The 2,663-nt window shown below is 45.7% G+C and overlaps 1 protein-coding gene across 1 annotated transcript in view; it reads right to left on the reverse strand.

Annotated features, from left to right (window-relative positions):
• CA2 (carbonic anhydrase II) overlaps nucleotides 1-1,093 on the reverse strand; it is a 20,461-nt gene extending 19,368 nt beyond the window's left edge. The window contains exon 1 of the mRNA XM_005880356.2: nucleotides 1,036-1,093. Coding sequence (XP_005880418.2) covers nucleotides 1,036-1,093 — 58 coding nt within the window. The remainder of the gene's footprint in view (nucleotides 1-1,035) is intronic.
• Nucleotides 1,094-2,663: the final 1,570 nt, after the last annotated feature.

Raw genomic sequence — 2,663 nt, forward strand, 5'->3', positions numbered from 1 at the left:
CATACATCCACCCACCTACCTACCCACCCACCCACCCTTCCATCCATCCACCCATCCTTTCTTCCTCCTTTCCTCTAATTCTTCCCTCCTTCCACCCATCTGTTTGTCCATCTGCCCATTCCTCCATTCAACAAATACATTTTGAGCACTGACTAGGTTTCAGATGCTGTTAGGTACTGGGGCCTCAGTAGAATAACAAGACAGGTGGAGTCCTTACTTTTCTATAGCCTTTCAGCCTCCATTACTCATCACACACACACTCACACACACACACACACACACACACACACACACACACCAAGTTACATCACAGATGAGATTTAAATGTACTTGTTGCTCCAAAAATTGGTTCCCAGTGCAAGAACCCAACCCTACGTCTTCCCTGAAAAGCAGCCTCTTTATGGCTGTCTACTTGCACTTTCCTGCTTAGTTTTTAGTTCTTCCCTGGATGGCCCTGCTCTCTGCCTGTTCTGCTTGGCCCCGGTCTCCCTCCCTAGCCAAGCCCTCTCCCTGGGCCCCCAAACACCCACATATCCCCGCCTGCCTCAGGGCCTCCATTAGGCTGATTCCACCCAGGAGCAGAGGTGGGAGTTCTGGGACCAGATTGCACAGTGAGTTCAAAGGCTGCGTTTCTAATGTACTTTCATGGGAGCTAAGTGTCCTTGGGGGGAAGAAGTCCCTTGATCACCTGTGTTAGGAACCATTCAAATTTTAAATGAGTCAAGTGAGTATGACAAATTTATGGACATGTTGAAACAAAGAATATGCACATTTAATGGCCAAAATCTTTCCCTTGAGCTCCCAGGCCCCTCCTCTACCCGGGCATGATTTAAATACAAGGGAGAATCCAATTCTGTTTACTTCAGAGTCGAGTCTCTCTGGCTAAAATTAGCTCTCAAATCGCTGGGTTTTGTGCCGCTGCTCTGCACTCGGTCCCCTGTGACCTCACTGTTAGACGCTCTCTCGCTCTCTCGCCCCTGCTGATTACCTGTGATTATCACCTGGTCAAGTTGTCAGGTGGCTGCCACTAGGCACCTTCAAATCCAAAGGGGTTCATTAGCTCCCAGTTCATCCCCTTGATCCTGGATTTCATGCTTCATCTCTTTCATTTCCTTTTGTGCAATAAGATGGTCATCCCAAATGTATACATTTGTCTCCCAGGTTGACGTGGGCAACTCATCCAGGGTTCTGATTCTGCGATGTGCCCAGACAAGCCCCAAATCAATTCCACGGCAGTAGACCTTCTGTACTCACCACGAAGATGGCTTTCCCCTGCGTGCAGAGCCCCGAATCTCTGTCCGCTGATACTGAAAAGCCAGTGAAGCGGGGCACCCCTCGCCCATGGCTCTCCTTGTTTATTTTCTGGGTGTTTGCCCACAGTGCCTGTCATCAGGGACGGTGCCGGGCTGTGGAGCAGGGCCTCCCCGGGAGAGTCCCCAGGCTCACGCCACCCCCTAACGTTGTGCTGGTTTCTGGTGTGGCCACATTGTATGGGACAGGCCATTGCCTTGTTTCTAGATTCCATTTCCCCAGTGCCAGTCGCAGAGGGGCCTGTTAGAGGGGCCTGCTGCGGCAACTCCTGCAGCATTATTCTAATTGATGACATCAGGTCCATGATGCTAATAGAGACATAAAGAACATGACCTCAGGTACTCCATATTCCATTAGAACTGTTCTTCGTTGAAGTATAACCAGTGTACAGAAGGTAATTGTTAACCTTTACTGAGTTTATTACATGCTAAAGTAACTAATCCAAGAGGTTTATACTAACTCAGCCCATTTAATACTTAAAACAACCCTCTTATTCACAGGTGGGGACACTGAGGCACAGAGACATGAACGTGCCTGAGGCCACACAGCCAGCAAGTTCTGTGTGGCTTGAATGGAGGCCTCTGGGCAGGCTGTGGAATGTTTCTTTCTCATTTATTTAAATTTCAGTTCAATAACTACTGTTCTTTAACCCCCCAGGCCTCATATTTGGCTCTTAAAATTTTCAAGAATATGTAAAATGCCTCACCATCTTTTCTTTGTAGATGGACATTAATGGTTCATTACACATTTGAGAGGAGGAGAAAGGGTGTCCAAGAAAAAAACAAACCTCATGGCTCTGAAACACAGGCTGGCTTTTTGTCATTTTTATAATTGTTGTGCTGCCATCTCGTGGCCCCGATGAAAAATGACATGCAAACAGGGCTTTATTTTTGCATTTTAACTCTGCTGCCTTAGGGTAGTTTTTAAAAAAACCATTAAATGTACATGCATTAAATCTGAAAAAAAATTTAATCTGACATTCACAGTTATCATTATTTTTTCTTTCCTTTCTTACTTATTCTTCCTCTGCTACAATTTGTTATGCTTACGTCCAGAATTACTCTTTAATATCAAATAAGAAGACATTAGAAGAGAAACTGACATCTAATTAATCTTATGTGTGGTTTTGAACCCTATGAATTTCTTTCAGACCAATTTTATTTTTGCCAACTCTCACTTGAATGACTGACATATTGAGTTTTCACACGTAACCGGCTTGTTTATAGTTCTGGCCAACAGTACTTATTTAGTTAGTGATCCCAGGTAGACACACCTGCAGCCTGACCTGTTCTGTGTAGAACACGTCTGCTCTTCTGCACCAGCACCCACTGACCCACATAAAGAGCTTCGGG

The sequence above is a fragment of the Myotis brandtii genome, unplaced genomic scaffold (genome assembly GCF_000412655.1).
Source record: "Myotis brandtii unplaced genomic scaffold, ASM41265v1 scaffold634, whole genome shotgun sequence".
NCBI lineage: Eukaryota > Metazoa > Chordata > Mammalia > Chiroptera > Vespertilionidae > Myotis > Myotis brandtii.